Source organism: Podarcis pityusensis, assembly GCF_964106645.2.
Source record: "Podarcis pityusensis genome assembly, chromosome: 1".
Classification (NCBI taxonomy): Eukaryota; Metazoa; Chordata; class Lepidosauria; order Squamata; family Lacertidae; genus Podarcis; species Podarcis pityusensis.
Window position 1 is genome coordinate 35,842,590 of NC_138028.1, and position 15,376 is coordinate 35,857,965.

General features: G+C 41.4%; 1 protein-coding gene and 1 long non-coding RNA gene across 7 annotated transcripts in view; both read right to left on the bottom strand.

Annotated features, from left to right (window-relative positions):
* Positions 1-2,673: 2,673 nt before the first annotated feature.
* LOC308465019 lies at positions 2,674-4,590 on the bottom strand. Its single transcript, XR_013980219.1, has 2 exons — positions 4,428-4,590; positions 2,674-3,295 (listed from the first exon to the last, which is right to left on the bottom strand). It is a non-coding gene; the product is annotated as an uncharacterized lncRNA (long non-coding RNA).
* A 4,598-nt stretch (positions 4,591-9,188) lies between these two features.
* Positions 9,189-15,376, bottom strand: part of NUBPL (NUBP iron-sulfur cluster assembly factor, mitochondrial) — a 60,841-nt gene continuing 54,653 nt past the window's right edge. For all 6 annotated transcript variants that reach the window (XM_080979169.1, XM_080979166.1, XM_080979167.1 and 3 more), the window contains 2 exons: positions 13,367-13,449; positions 9,189-10,977 (listed from right to left, as the gene is read on the bottom strand). In XM_080979169.1, the coding sequence (XP_080835295.1) occupies positions 10,915-10,977; positions 13,367-13,449 (146 nt within the window). In that variant the 3' untranslated portion in view covers positions 9,189-10,914. The remainder of the gene's footprint in view (positions 10,978-13,366; positions 13,450-15,376) is intronic.

Here is a 15,376-nt window from a genome sequence, read left to right on the forward strand (position 1 = left end):
CTGCTTCACCGACTGGTTTCTCTCCTCTTATCCTCAGGGAGTTTGCAGATTCATAACAAGATCAAAGTATACACTGAGATGCTTGCAGGGTTTTTTTTATTCGCTCTCCAAGGGATTTAAATTTGTGAAGTCCCCCCCCCCCCCACATCCTTCTCAGCAGATACTTTGCTAAATCCTTTTAGGCAAACATTCCACTGCTGAGGAACTGTCACACTGGTTACGCCTGTAGTAACTGATGGATTCCAGGAATTAGTCCAAACTCCTTTTCATAATGTATCACTAAACTTGGAGTATTTGTCTTAATCAAAATGCAATAAACATAATCAATTTGCTGCGAACAAACTTCATTTTTGGAGCTGCCACTATCGTCAAGTGGGAGCAGACCTCCCACAGAGGCAGCGATAAAGTTACCAAGGAACTAGAAATAATAACTTTTCATCTGGATGGGCTCATGTGTAAGAATGAGCAGCAGTCAGAGAATGCCAATAAGATCACCACAGCTACAGTTAGGAATCTGGGGACAAGCTCTCTCTGTAGGCTGGCTCTCACAGGGGGGAAAAATGAAGTGTCATTACATTGGCGCAACAGCAGCAATCAAAAACATTAAGGTTAGTCCTTTTTACTGCTGAACAGAACCATAGTTGGTTGAGAGGGAAATGACTCCCATGTTTAAGTGGATTGAAAATCATTAAAAAGAAAAAAGATTTCTAATATTAGTCATAGCAGAGTGCACTGGAAGCAAGCATTCATAACACTGTGAAGCATATATATGAATGTAAATAAATACACCTAAAATGCATACATGATGTTTGTAGAAGTCAACATTACATAGGTCTAACAAGTTTATCCAACATTAATCTTTAAAATAATGTTTATATTGAGATGGCATATGGGCTCTTCTGGCAATTAAAACAATTCAAAGGAGCTGTTTACTACAATAATTTTGAATAATATAATCAGAGAATACATGAGACCGCTGCAAATAATTTAAATAACAGTATCTCAACTGTAGTAGTAGAAGAGGAGGAGTTTGGATTTGATATCCTGCTTTATCACTTACCCTAAGGAGTCTCAAAGCGGCTAACATTCTCCTTTCCCTTCCTCTCCCTCAACAAACACTCTGTGAGGTGAGTGGGGCTGAGAGACTTCAGAGAAGTGTGACTAGCCCAAGGTCACCCAGCAGCTGCAAGTGGAGGAGCGGGGAAGCGAACCGGGTTCACCAGATTACGAGTCTACCGCTCTTAGCCACCACACCATGCTGGCTCTCATGTAGTAGAGTTGGACTCAATGGTTGCAATCCTGCAAAGCTGCTTGAATCAAGGGTGTGCCCTGCTGCTGGTCCTTCTGCTTCCCCCCAGGAAAACCCATTTTTCACCACTGGATTGCAGCAATGGGTTTTCTATGGATTGTGCTACAATTCAGGGGCAGAGAGGGTTTTCCCAGGGAAGGTGGCAGGGAAAAGGAAAACCGCTCCCTCCTGTGCTTTCTAGGCACAGGGTGAATGGAAGTGTGGACAAGCCCTAACTAAAGAGATTAAGGCTGTGCACACACCGTACATTTTAAGCACACATCCACACCAGACTCCCGTGAACTGTAGCTTACCCCACACAGAGGTCTAATGCTCAGCACCAGTGCCAGATTTAAGTATAAGCTAAACAAGCTATAGATTAGGGCCCCACTCTCTTGGGGGCCCCAAAAAAATTTAAAGGGGAAAAAAACTGGATGTACATTTCCAAAATATAAGATAAAAATCAAATAAAATAAAACCTACATACAGCAACAGTGTTTTGTGTTGTGTAGGCTCCTGTGATGTAAGTAATGGGCCCCCGCCTGCTAGCCTGCTCCCTAAAATATCCCTGGTTTGCTCCTTTCTATATATAGGGTGCTTACATTCTGCATGTACTGGCTGCATGGCAACATGTGCAAATGGCTTTAGATACCTGTTAGGTCCATAAATTACCATATAGCATATTTTCAACCCAAAAAACAGCGACAAAGGACAGCTTTCCGAGGGCCTTCTCGGTAGTGGCACCTGCCCTGTGGAATGCCCTCCCACCAGATGTCAAAGCAAATAATAACTACCAAACTTTTAGAAGACACCTGAAGGCAGCCCTGTTTAGGGAAGCTTTTAATGTTTAATAGGTTATTGTATTTTAGTGTTTTGTTGGAAGCCGCCCAGAGTGGCTGGGGAAACCCAGCCAGATGGGTGGGGTATAAATAATAAATTATTATTATTATTATTATTATTAGCCCCATTACCTTCAGTAGCTTAGGGCCTCATCAAACCTAAATCCGGCCCTGCTCAGCACCCTTAACAAACTACAGTTAACAGGGTTCTTGCAGCGGGGAATGTTCTTTACGTGTATCGTGTGTACACAGCCTAAGCAAGCACCGTGTGTGAGAGAGAAAAACTGAGATTGACTACAGTTGGAGTATGATACTCTGGCCAAGGATTTATCCTTTCTAGTGACACCAACATAACAATTGCCATGTTTCTCCAAAAATTAGCCACAACAGACATTGCTTGTGGATTTAAAAATAGTTGCACAGGTATTTAGTATTAGAACCATAGAATTGTAGAGTTGGGAGGGACCACAAGGATCATCTAGTCCAACCCCCTGCAATGCAGGGAGATTTCCCCCAAAATAAATTGTAAAAGAAAATCTTTTTAAAAAAAAAATCCATCGCTATTTTAAATGTTGTTCTTAGTTTCTGACAGGGAAATGAGACAAATCTAGACCGCAAGAAACAAGCTCCCAAATCTTGGTACTATTTAAATCAAAGTAATTTTAGTATCACTTCCAAAATGAAATAAAAAGAACAACAGATGTTTCCCTAACAAGCTTGCCCAAACATATACATGGCCCAAAAGAGAAGTGATTTAGTTATAGTCATTGTAGGGAATATTCAATCCCAGTTTATAAACAAAGATATAAGTAAAAATGTACATTAACAAGTGGAAGCTGAGGTTTTCTAGAAAGACAATACAATTAAATTTAACTATAACAGAAAATAGTAGCTGCTTGACTGTAATAAATTGAGTCAAGAATCAAGATCCAAACCACAGAGTAATGCATAAAATGAAGACAAAACAAGTCAATGTTATGAATACCACATCTGCGATTATTTCCATTTAGTGACCGACTGCTTCCTAGTCCTTTTCCTGCTTGGCTAAAAATATAGCAGCTCATAAAATATGGTTCTGTGTCCATAGATCTGAGAGAGAACCCAAGCTGTTTTTGGAGTTTTGGCAGAGATATGGTGCAATATGAGATAGCCATCCCCTCTTTCAAATCTAAAACAGATGCAAAGGATAACAGGAGGGAGATAAAAACAAAAATGAGCTTGGAAAAATATTGCTATAATCATCTTTGAATCACCTTCCCCTAATATGATCAAATCAGAAATAAAGGCAAGAGGTCAATGGCTGAAAAATTCAGACAAAATCACACATGGTGGCAGAATGTCTCAGAACATGAACTACTATAGCAGGCTGCCAAACTTAGAGAGTTGGTGTCTAATGGGTTTAAAGCAGGCTTCCTCAACATCAACCCTCCAGATGTTTTTGGCCTACAACTCCCACGATCCCTAGCTAGCAGGACCAGTGGTCAGGGATGATAGGAATTAAAGTCTCAAAATATCTGGAGGGCCAAGGTTGAGGAAGCCTGGTTTAAAGTGATGGAGTGGAGAAGCTATTTCAAACAAAGGTGTATTGGGAGGGTAAAGGTAAATGTAAAGGGGTAAAGGGACCCCTGACCATTAGGTCCAGTCATGGCCGACTCTGGGGTTGCAGCGCTCATCTCGCTTTATTGGCCAAGGGAGCCGGCATACAGCTTTTGGGTCATGTGGCCAGCATGACTAAGCCGCTTCTGGCGATCCAGAGCAGCGCACAGAAATGCTGTTTACCTTCCCACCGGAGCGGTACCTATTTATCTACTTGCACTTTGACATGCTTTCGAACTGCTAGGTTGGCAGGAGCAGGGACCAAGCAATGGGAGCTCACCCCGTCACGGGGATTCAAACCGCTGACCTTCTGATCAGCAAGTCCTAGGCTCTGTAGTTTAGTCCACAGCACCACCCTGTTTGTGCCTCCCCCCCCCCATGTGCTTCTGTCCTAACTGGGCTTATTTTTAGGTAAAAAGCAGCCTTGGGAAGGCATTGGGGAAACAGCAACCAGCAGAGAAAGTGTTCGGTGCCTCTGTTCCACCTGACTCTCCCCAGCTTGAATTCTCCTTCAACCTGCTCAGCTGAGCCCCACAATCTAGAAGAGAGGCCAGCCATTATAATGGAGAAGGGTCATAGCTCAGTGGCAGAGCATCTGGTATGCATGCAGAGGATCACAGGTTTTATTTTATTTTTATTTACTGAATTTGTATGCCGCCCTTCATCCAACAATCACAACATGGCACCCAAGAGCTCACACTTACTCTCTTTTGGCTGCAAGTGCCTTTCTGTTCTTCAGCCCCTTATCAGAACCTCTCTAAGATGCAGCTGTTGTGAAAAGGAAATGGAAGTTTTTAACATTTAACTTCCTTGCATGGTTTGCTTTTAGAACTATCCTGTTCCTGAAACAAGATGTGGTCTGTTTACTCATTGCTGGCAATCGTTACTTTCACTTCTGTGAAAAAAATATAGATCCTTCAAATACACAATAAATAAGGTAATGGTAAAGGACCCCAAGTCCAGTCAAAGGCGACTCTGGGGTTGCTGCGCTCATCTCGCTTTCAGGCCAAGAGAGCTGACGTTTGTCCACAGACAGTTTTCCGGGTCATGTAGCCAGCATGACTGAACCGCTTCTGGCGCAATGGAACAAGACGGAATCAAACCTACCGCATTATAAAGATTTAAAGGCATCCTATGCACAGCTGTTTAAAAGGTGAGATGCACATGAGCATATTTTGACAGAATGTATATATATGATGTATGGAAAAACAAGTGTTTCTATAGCTCTTTCTGTATGATACTGTCAACCTTACAAAGCACAGGCAAACAGTGTAGCTACAGTGTTGTAAGTGATACAGATTTATCTGAAAATACTTGCTTTGTGCCACAGTCACAAAGCTATCTCAAGGACCTTAAATCCCCAAGATTTGCAAGCCAAAAATACATTTACGAAGTTTCAGGACTGGCAAAACATTTACCAAATGTTACCATTACTGAACATAATTTGGGGATACACATTAGTACATACAGCAGTTTATAAGGTATTCACACCAGCCGTTAAAATGTGACCTAAGTTGCTAAACACAACCACACATGTGTCTGACCCATCAAAATCTGAGGAAATGCTTTATTTACCAAAAAGGAAAGAGAAGAAGCTCAAGAACTGTATACTTAAATCTCTTATTTTGTGTGAAGAAACACTTGAGGTTAATTTGCTTCCCTATCAGCAGTTTTATTTAGAACACCAGCTAAAAATAAAGAGTGGAAGAAATAAATACGCATTTAATTGCGCTAATAGCACAATTATATGACGTGTACAATTATGCCATGACTACTCTTCCTACTCTGTAGGGGAAGTTTAATTGCACAGCATGGTTGGTACTTTTACATAACTATTCTCACAACATCAAGCCCAGCTGGATTGGAGCTGCTGCCATCATTCCGACATGGAGGATTGAGAGTCCCTAGACTGCAGTCTCTTGAAACTAGCATGGAAAGTGTTTTAGGATGGGGCCAAATCAGAGGTCGCACAGGAAACATGAAAAGTCAGATTATTTTAAAATAAACGAAACAGGATGCCAGTTTGCAGGAAAGAATAGTGGGGAAGTATTGCTTAACATGGACTGCAAGAAGATCAAACCTCTCCATTCTTAAGGAAATCAGCCCTGAGTTCTCACTGGAAGGACAGATTGTGAAGCTGAGGCTCCAATACAGTGGTGCCTCGCAAGACGAAATTAATCCGTTCTGCGAGTCTCTTCGTCTTGCGGTTTTTTCGTCTTGCGAAGCACGGCTATTAGCGGCTTAGCGGCTATTAGCGGCTATTAATGGCTTAGCGGCTTTAAGAAAAAGGAAACAAACTCGCAAGAACTCGCAAGACGTTTCGTCTTGCGAAGCAAGCCCATAGGGAAATTCGTCTTGCGGAACGACTCAAAAAACGGAAAACTCTTTCGTCTAGCGAGTTTTTCGTCTTGCGAGGCATTCGTCTTGCAGGGCACCACTGTACTTTGGCCACCTCATGAGAAAAGAAGACTCCCTGGAAAAGACCCTGATGTTGGGAAAGATTGAGGGCACAAGGAGAAGGGGACGACAGAGGACAAGATGGTTGGACAGTGTTCTCGAAGCTACAAACATGAGTCTGACCAAACTGCGGGAGGCAGTGGAAGACAGGAGTGCCTGGCGTGCTCTGGTCTGTTGGGTCACGAAGAGTCAGATACGACTAAATGACTAAACAACAACAACTGCTTAACAACCTCACCATCAGCCACTTTTTCTGCCCTCAAAACAGCCCCCCTGCTTTTTCACCCATTGGGTGGTGGTGTTATTGTGTTAAGAGTGTGGTAAAGTAACATAAAAAGAGATGCTCAAACCTATACATGTTCACTCAGCAGTCAGTTCCACTCCTATAATTGATAAGCTCCTGAGAAAAATTGCTTTTCTTTGTGGATTCAGTACAGATGTCGTTACTTCATACTGGTTCTTTCTCAGCCGGCTTTCTCTACTCATCCTGTCCCCGTCTCTCTCCACGCTGTTTACCTGTGGGCAACACTCCAAGGAGGGCCCCCAATGCTGCTATATCCCATCTCTCTAGAAAATGGAACAGTCAAGCCCAAGGTCCCTGCCAGGGGATGGCCTGACCCTCCTAGTCCTAGTTTTCTCAACTGACCATGCCCTGGGCCTGGTTTTTACACTGGGACAGCTTGTGTTCCCAGTCAGTATTGTGGTCCTGGCAAGTGTCTCCAGATGCAACTGTCCATTATCCGCGGATAATTTCAAATGCAGGCAGAGTCATTTGCCATACGCATGCAAGACTTGACGATTTTATATATGATGGGGTGGAAGGAGCTCCAGGTGTTTGGAAAAATATTTATTTCAGGGCTGAATCGTCCTTTGGGGTCACATTTTGTTTAGAATTTTCCATCAAGTGTTCCACAAAAATAACTTTCTCCAGGCACCTAGAAGTGCCCCCCCACCAAACCTCCCGCCAAGTTTATGGTCATTTTTCAACTTTAGTTCACATAAGAGCTCTTAAATGCCGAAACATACGAAACAGAACTTCTGTATCACATCAAAACACAGTGCTTTTCAACAGAAGCATTTCACACATTCAGTTAGGAGCCATCAAGTGTTCTTTCTGCTGAGACTTTGGAACATCCTCTCAAAGGAGGTCCACTTGCCTCTGTCTTTTTCCCCAATTATTTTTTTATTGATTTTCCAAATCACCTGGCTCCATCTTTACTTGTCTTTGGTCATATAAGACTGTTCTATTTCAGCAGGCCTTTGGCTCCTTTTCTTGAAGTATTTTAATGGCTTTCTGCAGTGGCTAGCTTTAGCAACATTTGCAATTTTTACTGTAAGATAGCACAGAGTTTATTGCTGCTGCTGTTTTAAAAAAACACTAAACATTTATTTTTAGATAGAAAAGTGAAGTAAAGCAGCTCAGTTCTGTAATCAACTAACACATCTGCATGTATGAAATAGCAATAATACTGAATTTTCAGCATTGGAAAAGCAACTGATAAAATGGATAACTTACAAGAAAAGAGCAACAAACAGTAAACAGTAGAACTGATGCGTTCTCATTATTTGATTTTTCAAAATTAACAGTGAAACATGTATGGATATTTTAAATGATATCTTGCTTCAAAAAATTGGAGACCACCTTTCATCACATCAAGTGATCACAGAGCAGGTTCCAAAAGTATGTAAAATACAATAAATCCATCCAACATATACCAGTGATTAAAAAGCAATTTAATCAATACTAGCAAGAGAATACTGAAATCAATGGGTGGGCAGTTGAAAAGGACTCTTCACACTGCTCAATAAAGTAGGAAGCTCCACCAGATGACTATGTCCTTCCACAAAAAACATGTCTGATATGATAGCTCATCCTCGGATACCTTCCCTATAAAGAGTGGTGTAAAACAGGGTTGTGTTCTCAACCCAACTCTTTGTGCATATTCTTCTCCTTGTTGCTTTCATATACCTTCAATGAGACTGAAGACAGTGCGTAAATCCATTCGAGGAGCGACAGGGATCTGTTCAACCTGGCATTTCTCCATGCAGCAGGTCATCTGAGAGATGTTGTTTGCAGCCTTGATAGCACACTCTGAGGAAGATCTACAGAGTCTCATCAACAGTTTTGCCCAAACCTGCAGGGCGTTCAGCCTTACCATCAACCTGACAAAGACCAACATCCTGGGTCAGAACATCGCCAGCACTCCAAGCATCAGCACTGGTGACCACACACTTGAAGTGCTAGACAATTTTGTCTACCTGGGCTCCACCATAACCAAAACTTCTCCATCAACGCTGAGCATTTTGGCAAAGGAACTGTAGCAACGGCTCGCCTCTCCAAAAGGGTATGGGAGAATGTGAGGCCAATGACCAATACCAAGATGAAGGTCTACCAGGCTTGCGTGCTGAGCACACCACTTTATGGTAGTGAGACATGGGCAACTTACACCTGCCAGGAATGATGCCTCCCACATGCGCTGCATCAGGAAGATTTGGGGCATCACATGCCAGGATGTGATGGCAACATTAACCCCACCATGTGGGAATCTCTTGCAGACAACTGCAGTGTCTGGAGACAATCAGGTTGTGTATCCATAGCGGCAACCAGAGAAGGAATGACCGCTGAGTGAAGCACAGAAAGAAGAAACGCCATGCTACACATGCATCAGCTGCAACAGAACATGTCTCTCTCATATCCGTCTCTACAGCCACAGCTGGTGTTGTAACTCTCCAATGGTTTGTCTTCACCCCAGAAAGCATAATCTTCCATTGTCTCCTGAGACAGATGGATGCCAAACAACTCTTACTAGTGTATTCCAAACAGAAGTCCACATGGCAACAATAGCATTCATACATGCATGCACAGGCTACTTTGATCCTGTTATGGATAAAAGATGCAAGGATTTATAAATCAGTATTGCTGATTTATATTGTTACTAAATTGCCAAAATTCCTTCTTTCTTGTTTAAACACAACACAAAAATTTGCAACACAAAAATAAAGAAACGTTTCATGGACGCTCTAGGAAACTTTTAATCATAGAATCAGTTTGCCAACGCACAGTAGAAACAAGAGGGAGAAAATATGTGTCTTTGTCCTTCCAAGGTGGAAACTTGAGAATGGTGCATCTGGATCCAGTCTCTCCAAAAGCCAATCAGTGCTATAAAAGTCATTGTAGTCAAGTTCAGTATAAAGGAAGAATGGGAGGCACCTTGCCCCTACAATACGAACCACTAAATAACTTAGTGGTGCTGAGAGATGCACTCCTGGAATAAGGCCTCAGCACAATCTATCTCGCTTTCGCTCCCTTGGGAAGCCTGCTTTGGAAAAGCCTTGATAGAAAGCTTATTTCCCATTACCTATAGTATCATTACCACGTTTTATCTCAGATCCTGTGCATTCATAGGGAAACTGTATTTATTTGAATAGTATATGCTGGAGACCAAATGGCAGGAATTCAGTCTAAACTCTGAAAATCAGACAGCTACTCACATACCCTTTCCCAGTAAAATTTTAGGCCTAATTTTTTGGACTAGAACAAGCTACCTCCAGATCTGCAAGGCAGGGGAAACAGATTTAGAGGGCAAGCAGGGGGGTGAGAGCAGGGGAGGAGAATGTTTCACCATGAAGGATAAATTATTGTCCTGATGGAATGTTCACCTATATTGAATACAACCCGTTGTCTTGCTTATTCTGTGTATGAGTCATTGTACGTTATCATTAGAACCTATGTAACAGGAACAAATAGTGGCATAAACCAAAAAGATGTAGAATTGAATAGAGAGACACTAATACACCATTATGTACAAACACACTTTCAGTTTATGTAAGCCTAAATCCTAGATGCATTCATATTCAGTTCCCCCTCCCCCTGCTGTGACCGGCTCTATCAGCAGAAAATAATGATGCAAGACTTAAGGCAGTAGGAAATTCAGACAAAACCACACAGTATGCACCGATAAAAAAAGGGCAATTAGATCTTTTTGTTTATAGATTCAGGGCTATTATTTCCTAGCGGGAAAATATTCATATATGCAATCATCAGTAATTAATTTTTATCACTTGTTTCCTCCTTTGGCAACCTGATCTCAGATGCATCTAATTTTAATGAAGAGCTTGTTGCTGATTTTTGGGTTTATTCAGGCTCAACAAGACAAAGGAAATGGAGCAATTTCCCCAGACAATTACAATAAGAAAATTATCTTATGATCGAACATAAGCTGATAAGACAATGCATAAAAAGGCCAGTTCTTGGGATTCTTAGTTAATTGTTTGACTGCTTATAAGTGAATCTTGGCTAATGATAACTCTTCAAAGCTGAGCATAATTATCTTACATTTCTAGTATCTTCATCTTTAATTCAGACACATGACAGAGAGAAACAAACTGACCACACATGCAGTGGTGCATTCTGGTGTTTGTCAGTGTACCTACACAAAGATGCTAAAATCTCTTTAAATATCTCTTCCTCTTTAATACCAGGCCTACTGAATGATGCACTAAAAATCTTGAGTTCCAAATACGTGTTGGGTCTTTGGTGCTTTTTGCTGCTAAAGCATGCTGAAAGTTTGTTTCAAATGTTTGATATGACAATCGCACTAAGTTGGTACTGACATTTAATTTTCCAAGACAAAATAAAAAATAAGGCATGTTCCATATATCATTTCTTCTGTCACATCCTACGCCACACTTCAAATGGTAGAGTTCTGGTCACAGAACCTCAAAAATATGGCTTTAAGTTGGAGAAACTGGCAGTCTTTTCACTATTTCAGCAGCAATCTTCAGATAGGCTTGGGCCTGTAAAAATATTTAAAATGGCAATGTGTTTACCTCCTAGGTCAGAGTAAAACAGCATAAAATATTATATAAAACAGGCAACAAACTGGCTGTCTTCTTTCACCAGCAAACCAGCTCCCACCCCTTGGCTGAGCTGTTATGTAATGAAACGTTTAGACACTTTCTAATTGTAAGAGAAAAAATGCGTCACCAACAGAATGTTGACAAATAATGCAGCTTCTGTGCCATGAAATTTCGGTTCGCTGGATGGGATGGGGAGACCTTGCACTGGCAAGTACCCACTGAAACTCCTATATAGGATCATTAGCTATTTGGGGGGGGGGATAATTTGTGAGTTTTTCATAAGGTATTTCCCGTCTTGTTCCATCCTTCATCAGCAGGCAAAAAACGATCAAAACCACAACAAACCTGGATTCCACTTTTCATAAACTTAACATGTACACATGCTGAACTTTTTCTCCTACAGTGGTGCCCCGCAAGACGAATGCCTCGCAAGACGAAAAACTCGCTAGACGAAAGAGTTTTCCGTTTTTTGAGTCGTTCCGCAAGATGAATTTCCCTATGGGCTTGCTTCGCAAGACGAAACGTCTTGCGAGTTCTTGCGAGTTTGTTTCTTTTTTCTTAAAGCCGCTAAGCCGTTAATAGCCGCTAAGCCGTTAATAGCCGCTAAGCCGCTAATAGCCGTGCTTCGCAAGACGAAAAAACCGCAAGAGGAAGAGACTCACGGAACGGATTAATTTCGTCTTGCGAGGCACCACTGTACTCATTTTCTTCCTAATGGACTATTTATCTGATTATTAAGCTGGATTGAACTGTTTGTGCCATCATTTCTAAGCAACACAAGACGGATTGAAGTGAAACAAGAGATTTTAATGGAGGGAAATGGAAAGGAGAAATTTACAGTTCTCATTTATCATTCTGAACCGTCTTCATATTAATAAACTATGTTCTCAGTTTAGAGATTTTTCTGTTCTTTTCGGTTTGAGGTTTCTAAATGGGATTTTCTATAGCTCATCTTTCTGCAAAGAAAGGTGTGCGTTTTCCTTAGCAAAGGAAAAAGTTGACAGCTTAACATTAACAATTTGCTGACCCATCTATTGGAGGCCAAAGGCCTGCTCTGTAGTGCAAAGAGAAATAAAACAGCCAAGAAATGGCAGAAATGCTATCAAGGTGTAACTACAGATGAACAGAGGACTGCAAAAGACCTTGGGGCCTCAACTTCAGAAATAAGGCATGAACTTTATCTTGCTTTAAAACTTTACAGATTTATAAAGACAGGTTCCTCTTCCAGGCCACTTCCTAAACTATGATTTCTGAAGACACTCCAGCACAAAAAGCACAAGGGACACATTCCAAAGGGACCATTCTGTGTGGGGGTAAGAAAAACCACATGCAGAGTCAAGACGTACATTGTAGTTTTCACCAATGCAGTTCCATAACCAATGATGCAAAGTATTTTAAAACTGAAAAGAAGCCAGCTATGCCAGTTGCAACAGTGAAACTACAAGGCATGGCAAGTTGCATGCCTGGGTTCCTTATGAGGACTGCACATGTATCTATATCACCTAACACAGGAGGCAAACAGGTATCTCAGAGTTCCTAAGCACAGACAATATGACACAATAAATATCTTAATTTTCTATTTTAAAATAATGCACAGGTAACATTTTAAATTTGTTTGCATCTTGTTGGCTTTCTTATTAGACATTAGTATAGGAAGGTAGTGAGCAAATTCTTTTCACCCTACTTTGGAACATTTTGGGGGCATAAAATGGTAGCTGGATTGCACAGGGTGCTTATCATGTTCCAAATATCTCCATTTTCTAATGGATATGTGCAGGTTTAATATTCCATTCATCATCAGATAGAACTGGGCCTTCGGCTAGTCCATGAATAATTCTAATAACGTGAAAAGTGTTCTTCAAGGTCTATTTATTAAATCTTCTGAATTTTCCTTTTATTTCTTAGCATGCAAGGATCTTTCTGAGCACAATTCAAAGTGTTGGTGCTGACCTTTAAAGCCCTAAACGGCCTTGGCCCTGTATACCTGAAGGAGTGTCTTCACCCCCATCATTCAGCCCGGACACTGAGATCCAGTGCCAAGGGCCTTCTGGTGGTTCCTTCACTGCGAGGTTACAGGGAACCAGGCAAAGGGCCTTCTCGGTAGTGGTGCTAGCCCTGTGGAATGCCCTCCCATCAGATGCCAAGAAAATAAACAACTATCTGACTTTTAGAATACATCTGAAGGTAGCCCTATTTAGGGAAGTTTTTAATGTTTTATGTTTTATTTGTTTTTAATATTCTGCTGGGAGCTGTGGCACATGCACTGTAATAAACAAAGCAAAAATGAACAAGATGAGATTTGTACGCAAACTACATTAAAACTCACCACGTCACTCTGAGGCTGTGAGACCACAATGGGCTTGCCAGCATCAGATGTTTCTCTTATGTGGACATGTAGAGGAATGTCACCTGTATGAAGAGCATAAATTGACATTTAAGCTCAATATTTTATACATGCCCTAAATTCAACTAGCAATGGTGTTACTCATATTTCAGCGCAGTAAGTAGCAACACTTGAATGAAAATCAGCTGAAATACATGCACTGCCAAAGTCATTCAAACTATTTGTTAAAGAAACATTATTCATATTTTTTTATTTTACTGCTAGATAGAACCCTGCCTTACAGTCATCTACGGAAATGGAGAGTCTTTTCCCTTTTTGTCTGCTGCAATTACCCAATGGGAACAAAAATTCATAGACGATGACCTATTTAGGGTGACAAAAGAAAGCATGTCGGACTTCCATGCACCACTGGGCATTCTGTTTTCTTTCCAGTCTCCACTCTGGTCTGGAACCAAAAACTGCCTTTGAATTCATTTGTGCTGCAATGCAGAATTCCATGGCCCTGCTATACCAAAACTCAAGCTAAAAGGCCAGCCGAATGCATGCAGTGCCTAGCGCTCACAGAGCAGGTCCGCAGTAAAGTTTCCCAGCTTCCAGCTTGTTCATGCCCCAAGTTATTTCTTCGGTACTGCAGTTCATTCCCTGCTGATTTCCACAACTGTAACATCCTAATCAATATTCAAATACAGGCTTAAATATTTAATTGCCAAAATGAAAGGAAGTGTTATTGTTATTAGGGAACCACTGATTTAATTAAGTGCTTGTTACATATTCAATTAATTTCCCTTCCAACAGTTAACAACTGCGTATTGTGCTTTTCTAATCAGCAGGGGACCGCCACGGAAATAAAGAAAAATGGCACAATAACACACAGGATGGTCCCATCCTTTAAAAACAAAAATCTCTTGTGGAAAATTAAAACTTTTTCAGATTCCAACAATGACAATTATTACGCAACAGCTGAATATAAATCAAATCTATATATAAAATGGTAAGAATAGCTGTACAGAAAGCAATTTTAAGGGAGAAATCTGATGCTCCCTGCAAGGGTGACTGAGGAGCTAAATGATGCTGTGGACTGCCCTCTCCACAGGTGCAGAGGCCCATGGGTAAAGAGACTTCCTTGGTGCTGGAGCAGAAAGCTACACTGCCATTATTCTATAGCTGATGGTGCATTTGCCACAGCTAATGCAGCGTCCTAGGCCGGAGCCACAACTCTGCCATCCATGAGACAAAAGCCCCTGTTTGTCCCCTTGCTGTGATGAAAGGTTGGGCCTGGGGATCCAGCAGCTCAGTCCAAGTTCTCAAAAGTCAGTCACCTACGATTCTGCAGTGATTCCATCCCTTTCTCAGAAGTATTGGGTACCCTGTTTGTTACATGAAGTTTGTTACAAATATTGGGCTTGGGCCTTAAATGAAAACAAGTTAAGGTAACCTGTGAAGGATAACCAATATTGATACCTGATGTTTAAAATTTAGAAAACACACAGCAGAAGCTGTATAAAATATTCTTGATGTTGAAAGTTCATTCCTACATATCTATAAATTGTTGTCTGCTGTTTTACACTTTTCCAGGGGTTACTAACCATTATTTGGCCAAAGGACTGCATTCATCCTTGGCTACGCCACTGAGGTGGGGGGCTTATCAGTCATCTCAGATGCCCACTTGCACAGTCCTCTCCTCAACTTATATGTGTATATCAACTGAGGAGAAGGGGTTATTATCCTTTGCTTGCTTGTAAAAGGATCAAACTGATGACGGAGAAGATGCCATTTAGATCCTTATCAAGGTGCTGGGCTGGTGGAGAAATTTAAACCTCTCTGTCCCAATGCCATTCTTGCTTTATTTCTTTTTACCTTTTGCTACTGATGTCAAAATCAGTGGTCTTGGGGAGCCAGAAGCATTAGATTGGGGACCCCCCATACACAAATCTCCTCTAGGGGATTGGGGGAACCCCAGAAGGTATTTACAGAGGGGAATCCTGTTTTGCA